The sequence below is a fragment of the Opisthocomus hoazin genome, chromosome 8 (assembly GCF_030867145.1).
Source record: "Opisthocomus hoazin isolate bOpiHoa1 chromosome 8, bOpiHoa1.hap1, whole genome shotgun sequence".
Lineage (NCBI taxonomy): Eukaryota > Metazoa > Chordata > Aves > Opisthocomiformes > Opisthocomidae > Opisthocomus > Opisthocomus hoazin.
In genome coordinates, this window is record NC_134421.1 from 3,403,695 (window position 1) to 3,428,722 (window position 25,028).

The 25,028-nt window shown below is 45.6% G+C and overlaps 1 protein-coding gene across 4 annotated transcripts in view; it reads left to right on the forward strand.

Moving 5' to 3' along the window:
- WASHC1 (WASH complex subunit 1) overlaps positions 1–25,028 on the forward strand; it is a 54,194-nt gene that overhangs the window by 9,038 nt on the left and 20,128 nt on the right. For 2 of the 4 annotated variants that reach the window (XM_075427956.1, XM_075427958.1), the window contains exon 2: positions 6,202–6,355. In XM_075427956.1, coding sequence (XP_075284071.1) covers positions 6,207–6,355 — 149 coding nt within the window. In that variant the 5' untranslated portion in view covers positions 6,202–6,206. Of the gene's footprint in view, positions 1–6,176; positions 6,356–22,339; positions 22,484–25,028 lie in introns of those variants that run through there. The other 2 variants (XM_075427955.1, XM_075427959.1) reach the window with 2 other exon arrangements.

Here is a 25,028-nt window from a genome sequence, read left to right on the forward strand (position 1 = left end):
GCTACTAGAGGTCTTGAGACCCAGAGCAGTAACATCTGCAATGGAGTTTGAGAATGCTGCTATAAGAGGCATCTAGGAGCACCCTGGTGGAGTACAGCCTGCTACGGGGCCTAATTATGGTCTTATTAATGCTTTCTTTCATCAGTGCCTTCCAGCCTTCAGATGGTGATTAGACCTATTTATAGGGGCAGAGTGCCTTAATATTCAGCACAGTGCACCTCTTGCCAATCAAATCAGTACCATCTGCATCTTTGATTGCTGCTTAATAACACTGTAGAACATGGTTAATTAAAAAATATAAATAGACTTTTCGTCCTCTTAACTTATCAGAGTGCTTCTCTCCTCCTCCCTTCCCCTCCCTGCCCCCCCCAAAAGGTAAAGGTGGCTCAGCCTGGGGGCTGTGGTGAACCTCTCATTTCACTGCTGGCAATACATCCTGCCCTCCTACCCGGGCTGGGGACCCACGGTGTGCTCTGCTGGAGGGCTGAATTTCAACCCCTCCAGCGAGTGTCAACGCAGGGCAGAACGACCATTTGCTGCACAATAAAATAGTGCTTACATATAGGCTCTTGTGCTGCATTTACCACCAGAGTGTAAGCAACTTCTGGCTGCCGTTCCAGTTGCGCGTCTGTGTCGCTGTGAGAGCACGTGCAGACACTGCCTTGTCCTGTCCCGTAACGGGAGGAGCATATGCAGTGATGTGTTTTGTTTTTCTAGCATTTAAAGTCTCCTTTTTAAATACAGTTCCCTGGCTTTGCAGCTGGTAAACTCACAGGAGTGTGCTTTATCTGTGGGGGGCAAGGTGATAAAATGATCTTTTCTTTTGATTTTTTCCGTGGAGGAGTTCATTCTGATATTTTGTTGGAATGGCCTGTAGGCAAGCTGCTAGTACAACCAAGGGATGACCTGAATACGCCAGCAGATTTGGTCATGATTTGAAATTCTGTGGTAGGCCTGTGCGGAAAGTAGAGAGTGAGAATGATGCAGTGGTGCATCAGATACAGTACTACAGAGTACCGTTATGTGCACAGTAGTAGAAGTTTGTGATGAGACACACAGGAGACACTGTGGCAGCTGAGAGCTTTGTGAGCTCTGAAAGTCACCTTTGGGTATTGCGAGCAGTGTGCTGATGTAGTATGCTAGGCTGGGGCAGAGGAAAGTGGGAGTAACAGAGGTCTGGTACTGTCAGCCAGGATGGGACAACTTTTGTCCACATAAACATGGCAGAAAGTATTAGGTGTAAGAAATTATTGTCAGTGAGGAATCTGGGATGATTTCTCACTGTGAACCAAGTTATGGATATGACTTTCCTCTGTCAGAGGAGACAGAACCTGCTGATAAGCTATGCCCAAAGCCAGGCTCTGCTCCATCTTTTGAGAATGTTTAATCTTAACCTGTGGTTCATCTGTGACTTAGTCTGTCCCCACCGTGGAACCAACCTGGTGGTAGTGGTGTAGTGGTATGTGGTGAGGGATATGCAGACTTGTGTTTTCTTGCAGATTGCTGTTTTTTTCATCCTTGCAGGTGGCTACAAGGCATTGATGTTTTATTAGGCTCCTACAAAGGAGAGACGGAGGGCTGGAGATAGCCTGTCACATCTTGATGTTACTGCATGTGGGAGTTGAAGCCCTCTCGTTCATGCTGCCTTTCCAGTGCAGGGACAGAAGCAACAGCACAGTAATTGCTGAAGCAGCCCTTGTGTCTTTGAAGAATACGCACTGGTATTTTTTCCAAGGCATTTAAGGCCTCTTCTCCCATGACTCACTTTTTTAATCTCTTGAAGTATTTTAAAGAAACAAGTCTTGTTAGTGGCTTGCTTTATTCTCCCGTTGTTTTCACAGCAAAGCATGCATCTGGTAAGTCCTTGTATATAGTGTTACTATATACTATATATTACTATATATACGGTGTTGAGGGCAGCCAGATTATTCTCTTAATATTGCCTTTGTTTATTTTCGCTTGAAAAATTAAGATGTTTAAGGGCTGTGGGTTTTTTTGTTTGTAGATCACCATCTCAGTGATCGGTGCTCCATAGAGGGATGCTTTCTGAAGAGCTTAGAGGAGTGTTGCTTCTTTTACAGACTCTGCTTATTCCGTAGCAAGTTCTCTTGGACTTAGCCTTGACATAAGAGGTTTTATTCTTGGGTCTGGGGGAAGTAACCCAAGAGGTGATCAAAGTAGGCGGAGTGTTTCTCTACCTGTCCAGAGCAGCAGCGAATTGTATGCTTCCTTCTCTGGGTTCAGAGCTGCAGATCTCTCTGTAGCTAGCAGAATGTTAGACTTGCCTGCAACGAGTGAACAGTAGGGCCAGTTGCTGGTTCCAGATACCTGAAAGCCCCGGAGTGCTCAGCCTCTCTCTGCCCTGTGTAGGTCATTTGGTAAGGTGAGACAGTCTGGTGGAGGCTGACGTTGTGTTTCCCACTGCTGTTGTTTCGCTCAGTTTTTGCTAGTGTGAATGGACTGTTGGAACTGAGAGGGAGAGAGCAGCTTTGGGTGCAGAGGGTTAGCCACCAGCCCTGATGAGCTTTGTACCAGCTTGCTTAACGCTGAAGGCGTAGACAGCTTAAGATGAAAGTGCAGTCGCTAGCTCTAGTCAGAACTTCTGAATATAGCACTTGTAAGCAGGTGCTGCAGTGGGAAAACAACCTTTTTCTCTTTGTTTGCAATTTAATAAGGCAAATGAGGTTGTTATATAACACCAGCACACATTTGTCTTGATCATGAAAGTTGACATATTAAAAATAATTGAATAAAGAGTGGCTGGAGCCCCTAGATGCTGCAACTCTTTTCCAGAGCCTCTTTGATCACAAGAAGGGAGCTGTGTTGCTGTTTCTTCTGCCTTGTGTGACCCACAGGTGGTCACACCACTAGTGATTAAATCTCTTGGGTGATCCAACATCTGCTCTCCTGAATCGTAGTTGCTTTGGGGTTTTATGTGCCCATTTCTTCCTGTAGCAGATGAGTATTTCGTATCAGCCATCGTAATTCCAGGATGCTGTGCTTTCTGCTGAAACGCACCAGCTCCCTCTGTAAGATTCTGGAGTGATACTGGAACCAGTTTGTTGCTTTGTGGGAGTCACGTGTGTAAGATACGAACAGTTTATTTGCACCTTTGGTGTGTGTGTTACGTGAGGGCTTGGCATCCATTGGGCTGAATGGGAGAGCTGAGATATTTCTAGTCTGCAGCACGTTTGTTTTTGTGTAATGCCTAATTCTGGTAGTGGAGCACGGCAAGGAAATGTGCTCCTTACTTCTCAGTGCACTGGAGGCTGAGATAAAGGAAGATTCAGTCTTGCTGAGTGACATTCAGCCTTTGCTGAATTTTTGAATTTTCCCTATTAAAATCTTCCTTGTTCCTGCAGTCACTGTCTGTTGTGGGAAGCAATTCTGTTTTTGTCCTAAGCGTATGGTCAGGCCTTTACTCACAGTGTTTGTAAAACTGGCTTGTTTCTCCATTTAGTTTCGTCACCAGAGGTAATAAATAGCAGCTGTAGCATGGGATTTTGCCTGAGTCTAGTCATTCAGAAGGCTGTGGCTGGTTTTCCTCTTTCTTGATAAAGATCTCTAATTTGTTACCTTGCACAGAAATAGTTGTATCTTGTATCTGTCTCTGATAGCAGGTCGCACAGAGTCTACCACATTTTTTAATGTGTTTTTTTAGGAAAGGTGAGAATCTGGAACTGGTGTGAGAGGCTGCGTTGAGACCCTGTGAAACCGAACCTTCCTGACAGCCGAACTGTGACGGTGCGAGCAGGAGCACCCGGGGCTCTTCCTGCTTTGCCCCACTGCCGTGTGCCCCGCTCTCTGCGAGCGGGCAGTGGGTCCTCAAGAACAGTCTGCAGCTCCTGACTGGGAGGAAGGAAACAGTTTGGTAGTAGCTAGGGGAGTGCTGCTTCGGAGTGTGAGCATCTGTCAGTCAGCAGCTGAACTGAGTTTGGCTTTAGAAAGGTCATTAAGGGAATTGGGATTGGTGAGAGTCTAGGAAATCATACTGGGGCTGTATCATCTCCTCTGGCTTCAGGAGGTGGAAAGCTTGGCTGCCTCATCCTGTGGGGCAGGATTGCCCTTACACAGTAATGGTTTTGACGGCGAAGCAAGTTGAAGAAGTCCCTTCTTGCCCCTGCTTCCCACTCTGTTTCACGACCGGGCAATTACAGCTGTTTATCTGACTGCGGCAAATTGGGTTATTGAACTGATCCGAGGTAAAAATAGGCGTCCCCGACATCAGCAGCGTTGATGCAGGAGGAGAGTTGTGGCCAGTGGCAGGGAGGATCATAAACTTGTTTTGCTGCAGGAGCCAAAGTATCTCATAACTGCACACTCGCTGTGTTGTCTGGTCGCTTTGTTCCGCGTTGTCAGTCAAATAGGTTTGAAAGAAAAAGGATTCAAGCTTGGTTGTGGTCAGCAGATCAAAAAATGCTATCTCAAAATTAGCTGTGCTCCTCACCGATTAACTTGTGTGCTTTACAACTCTAAAGAATAATTGCCTGCCTGCCAAACAGGCCCGTCAAGAAGACTCATCGGTGTGCAAACTTTGCCACTAAAGAGCGTGGATACGGAGTCTGGCTGCCAGCGATGCACGAAGTGAAACAGAACAGGTCTAGGCTTCCTGCAGCGTGGCAGGGCTGGATTTGGCAAATTTGTTATCTGCTGAAAGGCTCCTAGGTTTCCTCCTGCTTTTACCTCTTATATGATTCATTATTAAACACCCCCCCCCCCCCCCCCAAAAAAAAAAAAAATACCAGCCACATCACATTTACAGAAAGCCTTTGCTAACCTGCTGTGGCAGGATCCGAAAGTACAAATTCGGAGAGGGTGGATGGTGTTTCTTAAATGTACGGGAACGTCTGCAGGCAAGTCTGATCTGGTATCTTTTTGTTTTGTGAAGTGAGATAGGGAATTTAAAGAACCTGTGAAGACCCCTCTAATTTTCACCTGTTAAACAGGTGGTTTATGCTGTAACTGTCTCTTCAGACTCTTCTACGGAGCACTGGCCCAGGCTGCCCAGGGAGGTTGTAGAGTCTCCTTCTCTGGAGATATTCAAGACCCGCCTGGACAAGATCCTGTGCAGCCTGCTGTAGGTGACCCTGCTTCAGCAGGGGGGTTGGACTAGATGACCCACAGAGGTCCCTTCCAACCCCTACTATTCTGTGATTCTGTGATTCTATTTCTTGAATTTCTCCTCCATAGGCTGTGTTTCTGTGTTGTTCTCGGCTTGCTGTGCCGTAGAGGCTGGAATACAGTTTGCACAGAGCAGTGCTCCCTGGACTAGCTCCTGCAGACCTCCAAGTACCATGAAGGGAACGAGTTGTGTCCTGAGACGTGTCTGTTTCTGATACCTTCCTTTTTGATCCTACTTTGTTTTGCTTTTCTTCAGCTTAATGAATATTTTGTTATACAGACATGCAGCACTCTGCGTGATGAAACCCTGTAATGAGCAGCTGTAGGCTGTGGGTTTTTTTACAGTCTGAATGAGCAAGACACATAGAGAAAACAAGTTTGAAGGGAGTTGTGTAGGCCTAGCAGCAGAGTTTGGGTTCGAAAACTGTATCCTGAAATAAGGAGGCTTCTTTCAAGACAGTTACTAAGGCGAAATCCAGGCACCAGAAGCAACGAGTGGCTCCTGGGAGTCTCAGAATGGAAGAACTCTCATTAACCTACTTGGAGCAAGGGCGTGTGTGCACATGTATGCCCTGTAATGTTCTTGGAAGGGAGCAGTGGCTGTGTTTCTTGGAGCAGAAGTGTAAGATGAAATACTGCATTTTGCTAAGAGGGTTGAATGACCTGAAATACATCCATCTGGAATATGAGGATGGGAGGACGAGACAGGGTGATTTCTGATGAGTCTTACCACCACCCTGAACTGACTTTGCTCCAAAGTGTGGTCTTTGTTTTCAGCGTAGTACTGAGCAAAAATTTTCCAAGTATCATGCTAAAAATAAAATTATGCTTCTCAAGAGCATTCAGGTAAGCAAGAGACTCCCACCTCACTGTAGCTGCCTTGGATTTATTAAAAATCCAATATGTCAGCCTTACTACTTGTGCCTTTCTCTTCAGCTCACTGATTCCATCGCAAATGCTTTCCTAAAATAATTAAGGGAGCAGAGAGTGGAAGTCCCTGAATAAAAGCTGTGACAAACTGGAGGTGTGTTTACTGTAATGACCTATTTGCTCTAATGACCTATTTGCTTTTTCCTGTAGGCACAATGGCTACAGTAGCCCAGAAGCACTTTTTGGAAGGGCAGACGTACTCGGTCCCCCTGATCCAACCAGACTTGCGCAGGGAGGAGGCTGTTCAGCAGATGGCAGATGCACTGCAGTATCTGCAGAAGGTGTCGGGTGATATCTTCAACAGGTACGGTGCTGTCACATGGGGGCTGAGGGCTTAGCATTCAGCAGTAGGAAACAGAGTGCTGGGATAAGGTTGCAGCAGTGGAAGGGCATTGCATTGGCAAGCAGTGGAAGTTCAGAAAAGGGATAAAGAAGAACCAGATGCACTTCAATAAATGTTCATTGGATTTGGGTCTGTCAAAGTTAAGCATAATGAAATGGCTGCAGTTAGCCAGAGGTTGTTTGTTATTAATTTTTTTTATTCAGTGGTGGACTCCCACAAATTGCATTACTGCTTCTGCTGCAGTTATCCTTTATTCCTTTTTGCTCATATTTTAAATGGGAGACTTTCTTATTTATAGTATCTTGAAGATACATTTTTTTCAGTCATTATACTTGGAGCAGTGGAGTAGAAAATATCTCTTTGTTCTGATCTCTGGGACTTACAAACTGTTCTCTTTGGGCTTCTGGTGTTTTGCAGTTCTTTTTTTGTAGGTTGGGAGGGCTGAGTGCATGAGAGTGTCTGTTCTTCTCACCAGTCTCATAATCCATCTAAACTGATGTCTTCAGGAACTCGGCCCAGACTTGCTACCTCTTGTGTATGGTCATCTTTAGGATTAGATCTACAGGACTTCCTACATAGCAGTGAGAGATATTCCTGTGTTTGCCTGTAGATGTTGGTAGATAGTCTGTTGCCTTTTTTTCATCTGATATCATCTTTGATTAGCTCAATGCCCCGAGATGGCATGTTGTATCATTGGTATAGAAACACATCAGCATTTATCTTCTCATAGCCTGATTACCAAAAGCACTTGCTTTGGTTTCAGTGGAGATCATGACTATTTAGTCTGAATAATTATGGTGTGAGCAGGACCATGGCATTCTTTCTTCTTTTGGTTTTTTGGGGTGTTTAGGGCAGATTGAAGTTCCTTGATTTTTCAGCAGTGATACTTTGAAGGGCAGCCTCTGGAGAAAGGGTAGTGACCAAGGCTGAGCTCAGGTCATTGAGGGAAATAAAGGCTTTTCGTTGGAGTAGTTGTTGTTTGGGCAAGGCCTGTGGGTAGGCTGGATTAGGTTGAACACAAGCTCTCATGCTTTTGTGTGTTTCTCAGTATGGGAACCCTTCATGATGTAAGGCTGGGAGAAGGCTTTCTAGAGCTGCCAAAATCATGTGCAAGGCACCTCTCAAACTTGGAACTGGTTGGCGGTGCTGTCACTCTCTGTGGGGCAAATAAAGCTATTGGTAAAACAGGAGTGGTTCTTTCTCTGTCTCTCTTTTTTTTTTTTTAATTTTATTCCTACTCACTGCTTTGTAACGCAGTACCCTGTAATTTCCCCAGGGAGACAAGCCTCCTGTTTTATATGCAAGTCACTTCTGAGTCCTGAACAGTGACTGTGATGCTGTTCGCTCGCTCTTTGGTGCACTCATGACTTTTAATTACCAGTTTTTTCCAACAACAGAGGCGGCTTCATTGGGTTCTTTGTTTGCTTTGCCTTTTCTCTGAGGTCTCGGCTCTCTGATATAATTAATAACGATTGAGTAATTATGCAGGCATCTGATTAAAAGTTCCATGACCTTGGCTGTTCCATGCCAATCAAGGGGCAAAGCTTTCAAGGTGAGAACTTTGCCACTTAGTGAAGAGTGACCTTTTATCTTCGCTTTCCTGAGATAAGGCAGCTCTATCTTCCATTTCCAGGAAGGAGCTGCCTTATCTGGGGAAGCTGACTGTTCGGATCTGCGAAGCGGCAGCTTGCAGTGTTGATGGAGAGGAAAGTTGTTCAGTGTGGCAGACTCAACTGAGTGTGTCAAACTCATTACTTCAGTACTACAAAGATGCAGATGTTCTGGGGTTGTTTTGTGGGAACAGTTGGATTGGTACAGTGCTTTCGAGAGTGGCAAGCCGATCAGTAATTTGTTGAAGGGGGAGTGAAAGAGTCTCTCTTCCTCTCTACGGAAAGAGGAATCTTTCCACAACCATATCTTTTTTCTCCATGGTAGCTGACCAACGCTTCTGCTTTGAGTTGTTGCTGACATGGCTATTGAGTATGAATTCTTCAAATGAACACGTCCACCCATTGAGCAAGGAAGGTGAGCTTTTTCTCGCTGTTTTTGGAAACCGGTGGAAGGCAACTGTGGTACTGTTATGGTTGTAGAAGTGTTATTCCCTGGGCCAGTTAGTGGCTGTGCAGAAGCAGCAGTGGTGAAAAGTGCCTGTGGATTCAGTCTTCTCATGGGGACACAAGAAAGACACCTTTGCATTTGGAGAATTGGCAGAAAGAAGGTAAACAGCTTTCCTCCACTTCCCCGGTTTGGGGAATCTGGGAAATAACCCATGAGACAAGTCTCTGCCAAGCTGTCTTCTTTCCAAATCCTCTCAAACAAGCTGACTTGCTATTAAGTTAACTGTGGCAAGGTAGGTGGTAAATGAGGCACTTCACAAAGTCAGTTAGTTTGTAGAGAATCGAGATGTAGAGGTGCAAAAAAAACATGTAGAAGATGGCTGGCACCCAGAGCAGACCCAGTGGGAACAGCCTTGGAGAGTAGGTCTAGAACCCACAGCAGCTAAACCTCCTCTGTACCTTGCTAACAATGCACCTGGACTGCAGTCTGGAATCGCCGAGAAAGAGTGGCGTTCGCTCAGCATCCCTCTCTGTCATATTCCTGACTCTTGGGAGCAGGGACCCATCCGGCCTCTTCCACACGAAGAACAGCAAAGTACGGCATCCTGCAGAGGGAGAGCACGGACCTGGGCAGGCTCCTGGCTGCGGGGCAGTACAGGTTGATGTCCGAGGTCAGTCATGTCCACAGCCCCGTCCTCTTAAGAAGTCTTGTCCTCTTGGCGCTGATACTGGTATGGTGAGGAGATCAAGGGGCTGCGCGTACTTTCCAGGATTGTATTTTGGTGTAATGGAAGTTTTAACCTTGTGTATGTTAACTGAATTAATGTAATTAATCTGCCGTGGAAGCTGCAGTAAAGATCAGATTCATCGCCTGTAGCTACTGAGATTTTAATACATATTGTTTTAGGATATAAATATTCTAACATAGCCAATCTGACAAATCTATATGAGTTTAACTCCTGGACTTTAAAGGAGTGCTTTTGGTATAGGTCACAGGAGGCAGAATGGCCAATTTAAACACTCAATTAACCAGTAGTCTTTCATCTATTTGCTTCCTCATTACCAGTGTTTTGTGGGTGAGAGCTTGTGTTGGAATCGTGTGCTGTGGAACTCTCTAGGCACGTTGTTGCGATAAGTACTTCAGGTCGGTGATGCGTTTGGCTTTGCCAGCATCCCCCCCTGGTTAGCTAGGCTTGCCCTTTGGGATCTCTCCATTTCTGAGGAGAGTTTTGGTTGTCAGGAGATGTTAATAACCTCTAATATGTCAGTTCATTATTCAGAGTGTGCACTTTCCTATAACAGATTTGTGGAAAATTGCCTATGCAAGTTATCTCATGGAGTGTTGCAGCAGTAGAAAGAAAGCAAATACCTGGGGTTGAAATGTTGTTGTCAGGGTTCTGGTCAACTTCATCTGCGATCCAACGACAAGTTGTCCAGTATACAAAATTTCTCATCCTTGTCCTTCTTTTTTTCAGTCTACAGAAGAATTTCTGGGTTGATCTTTTAAAAGATCTTTATTCAGTGTCTTTTGCTTGTCTGGAGTAGTATTTTGCTAAACAGGTATATCCTTCTTGTTCTTCCCCAGCTGGATTCAAATTAATTTCATATTAAATATTTGAAAAGGGCTTTAATATTAAACAAAGGTCTAAATGAGGGCTGCACGTCTGAAAGCAGTGATTGGAAAACAGAAGCACTGTGGAAATGCTGTTAAGCGTGAGGAGGAAGTCTGCTAAGTGTCTGATGAAGGAAGGTGAGGAGTGGCTGGCTAGGCAGCAGAGCCTTAAGGGATGTTTGGGACAGGAGGGAGGTTGAGATGCGAGTACTCCTGAAATTGAAAATGCAGATAAAGCCTTAATCATGAGGTGTATTTGGATGTTCCCCCCCTTCTTTTATTGCTGTGATAAGTCACGATGATCAATAGTGGAAATGGGTGATTGAGTATCTCCGTAAGAATGGGCTTGATTTAGGAGGTCTGTGGAATGTATTATTAAAAGTTCATGGAAACTTTCAAGAAGGGTCTTGCTGCAAGCTGTACTGTGTTGTTTGTTGTGCACTGTGGCTCTGGGATGCAGCTTGGAGCTTGAACACGCTGCGTTGTAGTTGCCTCTCTGCTAGCTGTAAGGCTTTGATCTTACTAGGAGGAGAGCTGTCAAGAGGGCTCCATCGTGGTGGGTCACCATTCAGGTGAGTTTACACCAGGAGGCTGGCTTTAGCACAGGGAATCAATTTTTCTGCAGTTAATTTGAGAGTGATATGGCCCTTATTAAGGAACAGGTCACCTCATGGTACTTTGAAGTTGTCCCAGAGGCCGTCTGAGAGATGATGCTAGGCCTAGTCTAATTTCAGATACCTCTCTTGAGGGGCAGTAGGGGCAGTCATTCACTGCCAGGAAGATGAAGTGGAAACAGTGAGGTACAGGAGTGAGTGGATGGTCCTGCAGACAGGAGGACATGGAGTGTGGGGAAGACAGAGGGAGGAATTTTGCCTGCAAATACTGGTTATACTTCTAGAGGCACGTCCAAGTAATGTGGATTTTAAGCATAACACTTTGTGAGAAACCACTCATTTGTTTAGCTCTCATAGTCCTCTGGAAGAGAAATTTGAAAGCTTTTAAAGATATAGCTTGAGAGAGGTTCCCAAACTATTAGGAAGACTTTAGGAGGAGACATATGGGCATCAGATCAGCATGCCTGGAAGGCTGGTGGCAGCTGGTAGTAGCAAGCATCCTATGCTCTCAAAAAGAGGGGAAGGGGTAGCGGCTGTTCTGCCTGAATCCAGATTACAACTCTTTCTGATTGCTGCTAAAATCCCTAAGCTTAAAATCTTGCAGGATCTGAGGCCCAGGCTCAAATCAGATGCCTCGACAGCCCATGGAGTGGGGCAGCGGGTGGGAAGGGGCACAGATAGAGCTGTCACGGCTTGAAATGAAATGGGAGCAGTAGGAGAGAGGAGACTGAATGGTGTGAAGTCATTGAAAGATTATTCCTTCAAAACGAAACAAAAATGGTGGAGAATTAGCAAGACAAGATTCTTGCTCATCTCAGAAAGTGCTGAAAACCTGTGTCTGTTGGACTTCCCAGAGATTAAATGTGCCTTTTGAAGAAGAGAAAGACAGTAATAAGTTTTGTTCTGCAAGCAAGATGCTTTTTATGGAATTGTCATTGTCCAGGTCTGCTAACAACAGCTCTTCCACATCAATTTCTTTCACTAGCAGCCTGTTTATATTTGAATCCCATTCCCCCAAAAGGACGGTCATCAATCTGTTCTGCCTTGAGTGATTGAAAGGCAGGGTTGAACTTGATAAGAGAGCTGTAGCCTTCTGTACATGAGCAAGGCCTCCAGCGTAGTTTAAAACGAGCAATTTAAAGAAATTATTGAAGTGCTTCACCTTCAATATCCTCCAAGCAGACTTAAACTTTTCGCACCTAATAGCAGGTCTGCAAATAGAGGGACATTTTAATGAATAGCTAAAAGACTCCATGCCAGCATTAATGCAAAATGTCTCTCAAAGCATGAGATGAGTTTGCATTAGCTACGGAGAATGTTCTGTGGGGAGGAAGGGCTCTTCATACTTGATTCTACATCTGAAAAGAAAATGATGGAATATTGTGTCCAGGATGCTGAAATGGCCATCCAGAAACACAAAGGAACCACAAGCCTTACCCATATCCTCAGTCACTAAAAATAAAATAAGTGGTTTAGGGGCAGTCATGCTAAACTGCTGATATATCAATTTTATGTTAGTAGTAAAAAAAGTGAAGGAAAATGCAGAAGTTCCGGGAGACGTGTTCTCCCGCTTAGGGAGCTGGTCTCAAATCTGCTTAGCAAAAAGAGGCAGGTAACAATTTCAGACTTAATGGGTTGCTTGACAGGATTCTTTTGGCTCTTACAGAGCCTCTCATGGTGGTGGAATATCTAGCAGAAATGTGGGACAGTTTGGTCTAAACAGGTGGCATGTGCAATAGGAAAGGCAAGCAGTGGGGAGAAACTTAGGCAACATTGGTACGTATGGTTTGTTGTTTTATTTTAGTTTGTGGGGTTTTTGTAACCCTGACAGTCTCTTGTTTGTACTGCGTGCTTTGTTGGAGAAAACTCAATAATGAATAGCAGCTTTCAAGTTCTGGTGAGCTAATTCTCTCCCTGGTCCTTAAAGACAGGACAAGACAGACTCCCTGAGAAAGCACGTAAGAGTTGGAAAGTAGGAGTAAGTGTAAGTCGTGCCTACCTGTGGAAGTGTAACTCAGTAGCTGGAAAAATACCTGGTAGAATACGCATTGTGGCTTGCCCATGCTGAGGCCTGAATCTGTTCCTTCCTCACTGGACAACTTTTATTCTGCTTTTGCAGCTCTGGGGAGATCAGATCCATGCTCAGAATGAGGAATTGCTGCTCCTCAAAGGGCAAAGGAATGATACCGAAAGAGAATCGAGGGAGACTGGGTTGCTGTTTCAGTAAAGGAGGGCTTTGCTTTGAAGGTGTTTTGTTTTCTTTGTTTGGTCATGAGAGAGGGGAAATCCCACCTAAACTTCTAGAGGATGGATTATGACCAGGCTGATCATCTGTAACAGCAATGTTGCTGTCTACAACTGTATGGGTTGGATTTCCTGAAAAGAGGTGTCCCAGAAGAGTCTGTGATAAATCTTAACACACTCAATAAAGATAAGCTCTTGATAGCCAAAGAACTTCTTGCTGTGCAGACTCTGTTCATGCAGCAGAACTTTGCATCTTGAAGAAAATCATTAATCAAAAAAACATTTGGTCCAGCCACATGCAGTTCATAGTGGCTTTCTGACTTAATTTTCTTTGCTTTTTGTTCATATTTTTCATAGAATCATAGAATGGTTTGGGTTGGAAGGGACCTTAAAAATCATCTGGTTCCAACCCCCCTGCCATCAGCAGGGACATCTTCCACCAGACCAGGTTGCTCAGAGCTCCATCCAACCTGGCCTTGAACCCTGCCAGGGAGGGGGCAGCCACAGCTTCTCTGGGCAACCTGGGCCAGTGCCTCACCACCCTCATGGTGAAGAATTTCTTTCCAATATCCAATCTAAATCTGCCCTCTTGTAGTTTACAGCCATTCCCCCTTGTCCTATCACTACACCCCCTTGTGAAAAGTCCCTCTCCATCCTTCCTGTAGCCCCTTCAGGCACTGGCAGGCTGCCCTAAGGTCACTCCAGAGCCTTCTCTTCTCCAGGCTGAACAGCCCCAGCTCCCTCAGCCTGTCCTTGTAGCAGAGGTGCTCCAACCCTCTGATCATCTTCGTGGCCCTCGTCTGGACCCGCTCCAACACATCCATGTCCTTCTGATGTTGGGGCCCCCAGAGCTGGACGCAGGACTCCAGTTGGGGTCTCAGGAGAGCGGAGTAAAGGGGCAGAATCCCCTCCCTCGCCCTGCTGGCCACGCTTCTCCTGATGCAGCCCAGGATACGGTTGGCTTTCTGGGCTGCCAGCACACATTGCTGGCTCATGTTGAGCTTCTCACCCACCAGTACCCCCAAGTCCTTCTCCTCAGGGCTGCTCTCGAGCCGCTCTCTGCCCAGCCTGTACTTGAGTTTGGGATTGCCCCGACCCACGTGCAGGACCTTGCACTTGGCCTTGTTGAACTTCATGTTTTATGTGTCCGTAGGCTAAAATCGATTTACTACTATCTGTAGACTGCCTATGGCTCAGCAAAACTTTTCTAAAATGTTTAAAGAGCTGTGATTTTAATGGGAGATGTGCCATGTATGGTAGCTACCATTGTTTATTATTCAAAGGCCATGTTCCAAAGCAGATAAAAGTCCGTTTCAAAACTATCTGTGGAAATAAAACCTGTAGCAGGAAGAGGCAAAAGAAACAATTGTTAGACCCGATCCTGGCGGTGAGAAGTAATTATCTTGATCAATGTTGCCTAGTTTCACCGACAATTATTTTGAAGTACAGTCAATTTGAAGACAGAGAGCTGTGACAAAGCTGAAGAGTGGATCACTTTGTATAGCCCCAATTGCTATAAATTGTTTTAAACTTTTGTGACCTACCTCGTTACAAAAAGTACAGAGGTAGAATTACCCCTGCTTTTACTGCTTTAAGAAGTGGAAGCCCAAGAGGACCTCTCTGCTACTGACAAGATGTAACTTTTTGCTTACTGAACCGTTTCTGGGTTGAAAAGGTAGTGTGTGAATAGCCTGGAGCCCAAGCGCTGTGCGACTGCGGTGAAATAACGGTCTCTGAAGCTGAGTGCAGCAGGGTCTGAACCAGCTGATGTTTGTGGAGGCTTATGGGCTTCAGAAATACTGTCTGACACATTAATGCAGTGAGATTTTTACAGGGCTGGAAGCTGTAATATCCTAGAGCATGAGAATAACGGCTCCGGAAATAATAATGGTGGTGTATCCATGATGGTCTAAAGGTATGTGAGAAGAGAATTCCACGCTGAACCCTAAAGCAGGCTTTTCTGTATAGCTAAAGCACTGAGAAAGCAAGAACCCTTTGAGGAAGAAGTAAAAAAACTTGGCAGGGGGTTGAAATGGTGGTGATCTGTCGTCCTCATAATGTGCCAGGAAGACTTGTTCCAGTAAGCAATGCAAGTCTTCACAATGGGACCAAACATCCACCTTTGCATGTTTATTTTCAGTGAATTCTGAAGCCAGAGCTGCGTGGGCATGTTGACACCTTTTCTAGGCTCATCTCTTGGATGTTGTTTCAGAGTTTCTGCTAACATCTGAATCACTTTCGTCTGGTGTTCATAAATGTTCGGGGGTGCCTTAAAGGTAGCGTTGAGTTGGAGTTAGGCAGCAGTTCAGTGTGAGCATGGTGGGACGGTGCGGTAGGGAAACGAGTTTCAAAGGGTACCGGTGGGTGAGTGGGGCTAAGTGGGTCCCTCTCTGGCTGTGTGTTGCTAACAGCCGTGGTGCCAGTTCCTCAGTGGATTGGTGGGGTGTCAGTGTCAACTCAGGGTCCAGGCAGTGACCTGGGCCTCGAGGGCTGCTTGGAGAGCAGAGGTGGGACTGACCTCCCAGCCACAGCTCCGAGTGGCTAATGCAGAGAGATCTCATGGCTGCAGTACTTTAGCCTGGGAGTGTTCAGTGTGTTTCCTGGGTGTCTTCCCACTGTTGTTGTGCCCTGAGAAAGTTCTCTGGGAGAACTCTGAAACTCTGCTCGTTGTGCAGCTGAGTAAACCTCCTTTCCTTGAAGTACTCTGGATGGCTGTGGGTTGGAAGGATCAAGATCCACTTGGTGGGAGGTGCAGTGGCTGAGATTTTGTCCAGCAACAAGTCATGTCTATAAACTACTGTGACAAGAGGTGGCCATTTCTTTACAGAGATTTGGACAAGATCCTGTGAACTTCCCCATCCAGAGAGGCATTCCCTTCCACCAGCCCCTTAACCCAAGTGGCTGTAGCTAATACTCTCTAGAAATATCCGAGGGGAAGCAGATCATCATAACAAGTCAGTGTGTGCCTTACAGCAAAAGAAATGTTCCCTTTTTTGTAGTTTCTTAGCCTGCAGGTTTGGCAATATTGTCAGATACTCCCACTCTTCTTGACACAATCGCTATGTCGTTCTTTTATTATACAAAGTGATAGCTCTACCTTCTCAACCAGCTTCAGACGCTGGGCTCTCACACTTGTTGGAGTCATTTTCTGTTCCTGTGGATGAGTTTTGTCTATTCAGTCAGCCCTGGAGGAAGAGATTCAGATAAGTCACTTTGTTTCACAGGCATGACTTCCATCAGGGATCTAGTGCGGAGAAAACTGTCTGGAAAATAACACCGAGTGGCTTGAAATGTGTATTACGGGCTCCCTCCTATGTGAGCGGGAGCGTGCGCGCTGGAGTGAGAGCTGTGGGAGGAAACACAAGTGCCAAAGGTCTGTTCTTCACGCTTGACTGGCGGATGAAGTTCTTTCCATGGTCCTTCTTTCTGACTGGCCATGGTGCTGTCACCGGGCTTGTCCAAATGGGGTAGGTGAGAGTCTGGGTGTAAGTGCAACTGACAGTTAAGACGTTTGGAGGCGGCAGATCCATTTGCACGTGCTAATAAAGGAGTTCTTGTTTTTCTTTTGTCTAAATCCTCCAGGCAATCATTTTGTTGAGAGAATCCACCATGCTGTGCCATTAGGGAGAGAAGGGGATAAAAAATGGTTTTTGGAGCCAGGCATGAAGGATTTGGATGGTAAAGTGTGTTGAAGAGAAACCCTAGGTGGGTAATTTAGTATCTTCTGAGTTGGATTGCATTCTGAATTTATCCAAGAATATGAATTTTTACTTCTAGGACTTTAATTTTAGATCTGCCATCAAAGCTGAATAAGAAGACGTACGTGATGGCTTAGGAGCATGATAGGACATTCCTTTAGAAGAGAAGGTAAGACTGTTGCACTTCTGCTCTGTGGTAGTGCAGCAGGAATAGCCTTTCTGATTGTCTGTGAAATATATATAACACGCCAGTCATTCTGGTAGCTCAGCATGAAGAAACTGCAAAGTTCATGGTCTCCACAGTTCAGTTCTCTCTGTCACTTTGGCCCAGTGACTGGGTTTCTTTGGCTTTGCTGCAACAACAATAGTTTTGATGGTGGTATCCTGGATTTTGTTGATTACAGAACAAATTCAGACTTTGCTTGACTTTTTGGAGGGAGCGAGGGTGAGACGCTCCCAACTCCTGTTCAGTTACTGAGCAGCAGGCAGGGTTTGCTTTGTTCTTTCTACCACAAGGACTGTTTAAGGGGGGGGGAAAAACAGCAAACAACCCCACAGCCAAAATCGTGCCCTGCATTATTCTTCATGGTTACTTTATCCGGGACGAGGGGATTAGCTGCTGCTGAAGGCGTTGGCCCGTCAGAACATATTGTGTGAGTATGTCACAGGAAGACTGGTTAGTCTATTAAAATTTATGAATTTACGGCCCTAACAGTTTTGGGGTGGGGAAGGAGGTTTGAAAAGTATACTGTACAAATTTGTTCTAGTACTCTTGTGAAGCTAGTATTTCCATTCTTAATGACTATTTGCGAGTCACTACGTGGAGAAGATGGGTTTTAAAAGGACAGTGAGGAAAATGAGATCATGTGTCTAGAACTGCTCTAAGGGTGGTGTCTGATCAGTGATGTGCCACAGGCTGTTTCACTGAAATGACAGAGCAGCCATCAGACCAAGCAGAGGGGCACCTGCTCTTTGATACTGTTAGAAAAAGCTCTGCCTGGGGCCCAAAGTTTTTTTGGGGAAAAGTAACGAGAAATCTCTCAAGAAAGGAAGAAAGTGCTGTAATCACTCAGGAAAGGTGCTGGATGGAAAACGTGTCATGAAGAGTTACTCTCATTTGTTGAAGAAGCACTTGTGCTCAGATTAGCCTGCTGATGGGCATATCATCGAAGGTGCCTTTTGAGATTGCAGTGTGACTGCAATTGATTGTAGGAAAATGAAGTAGCAACACCAAACAACCTCTGTCTCTGAAAAGCAAATGTTTTGAAATAAAAAGCTCCATTTGCAAAAAATGTAGAAAGAAATTTTCCTTTAAGACAAGGAGACTTGTTTTGAAAGAGAAGGATCTGTTATGAGAAGTTCAAACTGGAAGCATGGGTGAGAAAGGGAAAAGATGTAGTCAGCAAGGAGGTTTCGTAGCTGCCAAAGGGGTGATACACTTTCTCAGAAACAGTTATCCTATGTGGTTGGGCTTGTTTTCATTGTAGCAAAATTTTGGGGGAATCCTTGGAATCGGCACTGGTCCTCACAGGATGCTGAGGAGGATCATTGACTGCTGAAGAGGAGCAGCGACTGGCAATGCTCGCATGGGTAAAAGTGTCTAACTGAAGGAAGAGTGGAAGGGAATAGAAGAAATGTGATGGACTTGTAAGCTCTGGAAAGCCTGCAGCAAATATGATGAGCAGAAACATAGTATTGAGAGCAAACCAAAATGACCTGGATACCCCAAATCATCCTTCAAAAGCTAGTTAGGTCATTTGCCAAGTATCTGATGACCACCTCAGTAGGTCAGGACAAAGCGAGGAAAGACCAGAGGCAGACTCTTACTACGTGGTGGAAGTCGGGGAGGAGCTAAGAGTTACAAGAAGAAGAGATGAAGTGCCGTTGTCTTTGAGGGTTTCACAGCTGATGAAACAGAATGCTTTGTGGTAGCAAGTCCTTTTTCTTGGTTAGGCTTTCTTTCTCCTGGATATGCTAGTCCAGTTGTGCAGGACAGTGGTGTTTTTTGTAGAGACCGATTTTAATTAGCAACTGTTGTGTGAGTACTAGCTTGTAAATGATAGCTCTTAAGTATGTGTTATTGAAAATGGGACTGAAGGGATCAACTTGTGGCACGACAGTCAAATTCTGTGTGATTGCCATCAGCTGCTGCGAAGAGGGGAAAATTTAAAGTCAGTGCAAAAAACCTTTACCTTCAAACTTGTGTCGTAAATGTGGGGAGAGGATATGTTTTGGATCCAGAGAAAGAAGTGGTGATGGAGAGAGTGGTCAGCGTTTTGCATCAGGGCTTGCTGGCTGTAGTTTGTTCTAGAGAGCAGCAGTGGGACAGATTTGGCAACGGGGAGGCTCTGAGGAGCGTAGAAGTACTTGCACAGATGGTCTTAAACTCAGTAAAACTGAAAATTAAACAGCTACTGAAATGTATGTGTTAAGTCCTGTGAATTAAAGCAAAAATTGTTTGAATTAGTGAATAATGGACTGAAAATGTGGTCTGCTGGGACTATATTGTGAATTTTCCCAAGATTTCCTTTGTCTTGGGGAAAAATGATTCCACTCTGTGTCACAAGCAACCTAGACTTAATTAACGCTCGGAAATTGCTTTGAGATCTTTGGGTGAAAAGCTATGAAGTTCTAATGATATTTGATTAAATGCAAAGAAAAGCAAATGCTTTTGTCGGAGAATTATTAGAGTTTGAACTTCCATCACAAGGAATCATTTTCTGCTCCGGAGGCGGGTGTGTTTTGATCAGCATTCTTATTGTTGGTGGCAGTGACTTTAGGTGGCAGAGATAAACAGACTAGGAGCAGCACTTGTGCTATGTGCCAGGTTGGTATAAAAAGCCTCCATCCCAATGAACAAGTGGGAGCTCACCTTACCTGGTACGTTCAGCCTTACATTAGGGCAAGCCCTGTAGTAGAACCTTTAGGGATGTTCACTAACTCAGTTCTTATCATATGTGCCACTGGGTGCTACTTATCTTGGTCAAGAAAACTGATCTAAAACCACTTGGAAGGTGGGGGGGAAAGAATCTTAGAATAGAATAGAGTTGTAGAATGCTTTGGGTTGGAAGGGACCTTTAGAGGTCATCTAGGCCCAGCCCTTGTGCAGTGAGCAGGGACATCTTCAGCTAGACCAGGTTGCTCAGAGCCCCATCCAGCCTGGCCTTGAATGTTTCCAGGGATGGGGCCTCCACTACCTCTCCGGGCAACCCATTCCAGTGTTTCACCACCCTCATTGTAAAAAATTTCTTCCTTACATCCAGTCTAAATCTACCCTCCCTTAGTTTAAAACCATTACTCCTTGTCCTGTCACAACAGGCCTTGCTATAAAGATTGTCCCCCTCTTTGCTATAGGCCCACTTTACGTACTGAAGGGCCACACTAAGGTCTCTCCGGAGCCTTCTCTTCTCCAGGCTGAACAGCCCCAACTCTCTCAGCCTGTCCTCACAGAAGTGCTCCAGCCCTCAGATCATTTTTGTGGCACTCTGGTCCCGCTCCAACAGCTCCATGTCCTTCTGGGCTGGGGGCTCCAGAGCTGGACGCAGGACTCCAGGTGAGAGTACTGCGTCTTTCTACTTCCTAGAAAGCTAGGAATAAAGAGGGACTTCCTAATCTTCTGATATAAACCAGGCTGTTCTCTTGTTCTTCAGCATTGGGTCGATGTGGACTGCCTTGCCAGTGGGGAGGAAGGCTCTGCAAACGTCGCTCTTCCTTCCCACATTTCCATGGCAATGTAACGAGGCATCTTTCGCTCAAGTGAGGCACAGGCTGAAAGATGGGGAGGCTGCTGTGGGCTTGCCCCTGCTGTTGCTACCTTCAGGTGAAGCTTAGAAGAAACCTCAGTTTTGGCTGGTGGCTCAGGCGTTTCTCTTGCAACCCCACCTGGGAGAAGGCACAGATCAGACATTGAAATCCAGGCTAATCTGTCTCCTGTGACTGCTGCTGACAGGAGATGTAGAGTGTAACACTGATTAAAAGTGACTTGTGTCACAGGAGTGGTGTTTGTAGAATCAGACACGGTGCCCAAACGAAGGCTGGGAAGGAGTTTCTTCCACGCTCAGTGATCCAAAGGAATCTGAGACCTTTTTCAAGGCATTAGCTCTCCCTGCCCCCAGATACCGTTCAGCGCAGGCTCACCTGGGCATTTCTCCTCTGCTCACACTTCCCGTGACTCTCTGTGGTGATACGCAATTTCTGCTCTGTGGGGACGGGGACGAAGGTCTTTGGCTGTTCAAAGAAAGAAGCTTTGATGGGAGAAAGAGAAACCTAATGTTTGTGTACATAGTTGATTAATTTGAGGCTACAAGGTGCCAAAACACCCTCTCAAGCTATCTGCCAAATGTGATTCATAACTTCAAGCAACATGGAAACAAAATTTACATCTGACAGTCTTCTAAAATTCTGTCCAAACAGGATTAGCCGTCCTTTCAGCTGTGGTTTGGGAAAAAAAAACACCTGGAAAACCAACCACTTAACGCTATTGCTACAAACAGTTGAGCTTCAGTGAGTAAATACTTGTGAGAATTTTGCAAGGACGAGTGAAGACTGTACAGATAACAAACCAGTTACTAGTACTTGCAGCATCTGGTGCCTAATATCGCAAGACTGTTTCTGTGTCTGCTGCTCTGGGAAGCACTCCGTGATGTTGTTCAGTATCTGCCCCCACACTGCTAGTGGAGGAACTCAAAAGGTCACCTGTGAAACTCCAGCAGTACTGGTAGAAGAACCATTTTTTTCCCATTGCTTCTTTTAGACCATCCTTCCCCAAAGTTGTCCCTGTGATGACAGAACGTGTTGTGTTTATATATCTTAATACTATTAACAGAGAAGCAGTTTGACCAAAAATAGCCTGTATAGTTAAAATAGAAGATCTAATTGTGTAATTTGTTTGCAAACTCAGACTTTACACAGACTTTCTGCTTAGTATATATTTCTTCTAAAAAAAGGAAAACCTGTCTGCTTTCAGATCAGTCAGTGGTGGGAGGCAAGTAAAAAGGTGGGAAGGTTAAAGAACAACTTGTTTGTGACCTTAAGAAAAAAAAGAAAAGGAAAGAAAAAAAAAAAAGCAGTTTTTCTGGGGAGGAGAACAAGCTGCAGGGGAAGAGGGAGGAGGGTGCTGTGATGATAGGTCAAAATTCTAAGTTTCCAGTTTTACATAAACTTAAGTCACAGTAGCGGGAGCACCTTGTGAAATGAGAGATTAAAAATCAAAACGAAATTATTGTGAGAACGTGACCTGTGGAGAGTGATGTATGCCAGATCCTGCTGAGGATAACCTGGCAACCTTGATCACCCTCCAATCCGAAAAGCCGTTCGGCATCACAGGAGCGAGGCAGTATATGAACACCGAAACACCTGCAAATCAGGCTCAAGAAGCAATCAAAGTGTGATAAACATTAATTAGTATAATACCCAAACCCTTAATGGAGGAAGGAACGTTGATTACACTGTCTCACTTGGGATTTCTTTCTGTCAGGGATGGTATATGATGATAGTTTCTGATTACACTTACTCAGACATGAAGTAAGACTTTAAAAACTGCTTAAATGTGGTGAGAAGAGCAGAAAGCCTACAAGTGGATCTTTCTTTGCGTGGCTGAACATATTTGGCTTTTTATAAAAGCAAGCATTTTTACTTTTTGCCTTTCAAACTTTCGAGGTGAATTGGCATTGTGATCTGGCTTTGAACGCTTCCCTGGGTCTGTGCAAATGGCAGATGTCTTCTCAGCCTTTCCTTTGGCTTCTCCATCCTGGTCCCTGACGTTGCCAGCGGCTGGAGCAGAGGTGCTGCGCGGTCAGAGCGGGGCTCAGCCATCTCACAGGCCATGAGCTGCCCGCCGCAGTGTGCAGGAGCATCCCGATGCGGTAAGGCTGTTTGTAAAGCACACTCTGGTGCCTCATAGAACACTGTCCTTGGTTAGCCAGCCAGAACACGCTTAGATATTCTAGCCTAGCTCTCTAGGCCTGCTTCAGTCGAGTGGATTGTGCAGCAAAGCCCTGAGTTATGGGCCCGGGGGGCGATGCATTGATGTTTCCCCATCACTTCAGCAGCCCGAGGAGCCATAAAAGCCCACGGCCTTGTTTCAAGAAGATTCTTAGACAAATTAAAACTTGGAAAAGTTTGAGATTTTCTTCTTCTCTGCAGCGTACAAGTAGAAGAGAGCAGTGACATGCCTCCGGGTCCCAGGAAAGACGCAGGGTGAGGAAGGGCCTCGGTAGCCTGAGAAGAAAGGTGGACATTTCATTTCAGGGGCGTTGGGCTAGATGACCCTTAATGGTCCCTTCCAACTCAAACTACTCTACGATTCAGCTCCCTTAGCACTACCTTCTGCTGTTGCTTTCATCGTGGGATGATGTCTCCTCTTCCCTGGGAGGTAGTCTGTCCTCACCTCACCGGTGGTTCTCTCACTTCTGGGAAACTACTGAAACTTTTCCTAGAGGTTCACAGAATCACAGAATAGTAGGGGTTGGAAGGGACCTCTGTGGGTCATCTAGTCCAACCCTCCTGCCGAAGCAGGGTCACCCAGAGCAGGCTGCACAGGACCTTGTCCAGGCGGGTCTGGAATACCTCCAGAGAAGGAGACTCCACAACCTCCCTGGGCAGCCTGTGCCAGGGCTCCGTCACCCTCAGAGGGAAGAAGTTCTTCCTCATGTTCAGATGGAACTTCCTGTGCCCCAGTTTGTGCCCATTGCCCCTTGTCCTGTCACTGGGCACCGCTGGAAAGAGCTTGGCCCCATCCTCCTGACACCCACCCTTCAGATATTTGTAGGCATTTATAAGGTCCCCTCGCAGCCTTCTCTTCTTCAGGCTGAACAAGCCCAGCTCCCTCAGCCTCTCCTCGTAGGGGAGATGTTCCAGTCCCCTCACCATCCTTGTAGCCCTCCGCTGGACTCTCTCCGGTAGCTCCTCATCTTTCTTGAACTGGGGAGCCCAGAACTGAGGTTCAGTGGAATCTCAGTCATCAGTAGTGGTATCCTACCGGTTTTGGCACCGCTGCTGAGGAAGGATGAACGGCAGCCAGCACTGTTGTTTTCCCTTGTTACCCTGCTCCACGACAAGCCGCTTGGGGAGGCTGGGGATGTAATAAAATAAAAGAACGATAAACTCCGTCCCTTCTAGTTCATGCCTGCTGCAGTAAGGGAGGGATTTAATAAAAGCATACTTTGTTGGGGAAAAAAAAACAACAAACCAGCTTGGCTTTTAGGCAAAAAGCCAAGGTTTTGTAAAACAAATTTACTGTGTGTACCCTGAAGTTAAGAACAGCAGTGCTGAGCATCCCCCTGCTATCTCTCAGGGCTGGAGCCTGGGCTGGGAGGAGACCAGAAGCCTGACTGGCTGTGATGTACAGTCCTCGTTTAAGAAAAAAGTCATTTAATACTTCAGCTGCCTTATCGTCCTGTGCAAATTCTTTTCTCATTCTGCTCTGTAATGTTCTTTCTCCTTGGCTGATCGCTTACTTTTGTACTGAGACATGAAATTGAAGTTCTTTGGTATTCTAGAGAGGTTTGCTTCCAGCCTCTGCTGCCGTACTTTTCTTGTTCACCTTAGTGTGGGGCTCGCCTCTTCTTTCTCCCACTTCCCGAGTTTCGTCATCCCTGTCGTTTTTTGGGTAACGTGTATGTGGACAGCAAAGGGTCTCCTGCTGCTGTGATGCTTCCTTCCAGATGAACTCTGTCTTGCTCAGCCACCTTTCTGGGACTTTGTCAGCCTGTCTTTAAACCTGCTCTGATTTTAAACTTTTTTCTGATGCTGTCTGATCCCTAGCACATACAGGTGATAAAAATCACAGTTCTTTTTTGGCATTGTGGCGTGCTTGGAGAGACCCTTATAGAAATACAGTATTATTACCAGTGCTGACAAGTGACAGTGTCCAGTGTCCTGGATGCCAGATTCCTCATGCCTCAAACCTTTTTCCTGGGGGAGTAACAGAACAGTAATTTTTCCCCCATGAGCAGACACAGACGCAGCAGAGGAGGTCTTTCAGTAGCTGCCTGAATGTGAGATTTATTAGAGGAGTTCCAAGGAAATAATGGGAAGCGATCTGCTCCGTGGGTGGAGATGGGACAGAGGATATGGGGCCAGCGAAGGGAGGTGGTGAGGTGGGAGGAAGTATTCCTGGGACCTGCTGTGGGTGTTGGAGAGAGCTGCCTCTAAAATGGAGAGGAGCTCAAGGCACCAGGATGAGGTCTTTAAGAGAAAGGAGATCTAAGTTAGGGCTGAGGCACAGGGGGCTTGACTGCAAAAAGATTTCAGAGGGATAAGAGAATGTGAAAGCTTGAATCAAAGCAGCTGAAAGATTGGCTTTAGTATCGGCTTAGATCAAAAATAAAACTCTGTATGGATTAAGAGATAATCCACTAGATAGATTTAATCTGCCACGTGTATTGCTTCCCCAAAGAAAAGCGTTGG